Below are 491 nucleotides of genomic sequence, written 5' to 3'. Positions count from 1 at the left end.
CCGCGGGTCCCGAGCCCCCTCCGCGCGGGGCCATACCATTCCGACCTGGGGGGATCCGGGCGGGGACGCGTAGAGGGCTTCTCCCAAAGACGCCCTCCATCGAGACGCTCCCTAGCCTCTCAGGGAAATAGATGGGTGTCTTGCCTGAGAGTCTCAGGGTGGCGGGCCGCGGGCCCCTCGTCTCCCGCTCGTCCCCTCTCCGCCCCGCGCTCCCCCCCACCCGGCGTTGGTTCGTCCCACGGAGCGCGGCGGCCGCGTCTTTCTGCGCATGCTCCGGCCCCGCCGCGTAGCTCTGCAGCGTCCCCCGCCGAGCTCGGCCGGCAGGTGTCCGCTGTCCCCGCGATGCTGCGATCCCGCGTCATGGCGCTCCCCATCCGAGTCGTTTATTGGTGAGCTCTGGGGACAGAAGCCCCCTCCCCGGACCCCGTCGTCTTTCCCCTGGGAGCCGGGTCCTGGGAGGGCCATTTGGGGCACATCTGCGAGAAAGGGGG

The 491-nt window shown here is 71.3% G+C and overlaps 1 protein-coding gene across 1 annotated transcript in view; it reads left to right on the top strand.

Moving 5' to 3' along the window:
- Positions 1-292: 292 nt before the first annotated feature.
- The window catches only part of SELENOW (selenoprotein W), a 7,507-nt gene continuing 7,308 nt past the window's right edge, over positions 293-491 (top strand). The window contains exon 1 of the mRNA XM_008073764.1: positions 293-389. Coding sequence (XP_008071955.2) covers positions 343-389 — 47 coding nt within the window. The 5' untranslated portion in view covers positions 293-342. The remainder of the gene's footprint in view (positions 390-491) is intronic.

This window comes from Carlito syrichta, unplaced genomic scaffold (genome assembly GCF_000164805.1).
Source record: "Carlito syrichta isolate Samal-C Ts95f unplaced genomic scaffold, Tarsius_syrichta-2.0.1 Scaffold316060, whole genome shotgun sequence".
NCBI classification, from domain to species: Eukaryota; Metazoa; Chordata; class Mammalia; order Primates; family Tarsiidae; genus Carlito; species Carlito syrichta.
The sequence above is the reverse complement of the archived record's forward strand: the minus strand, read 5'-3'. Positions and strand labels throughout refer to the sequence as shown.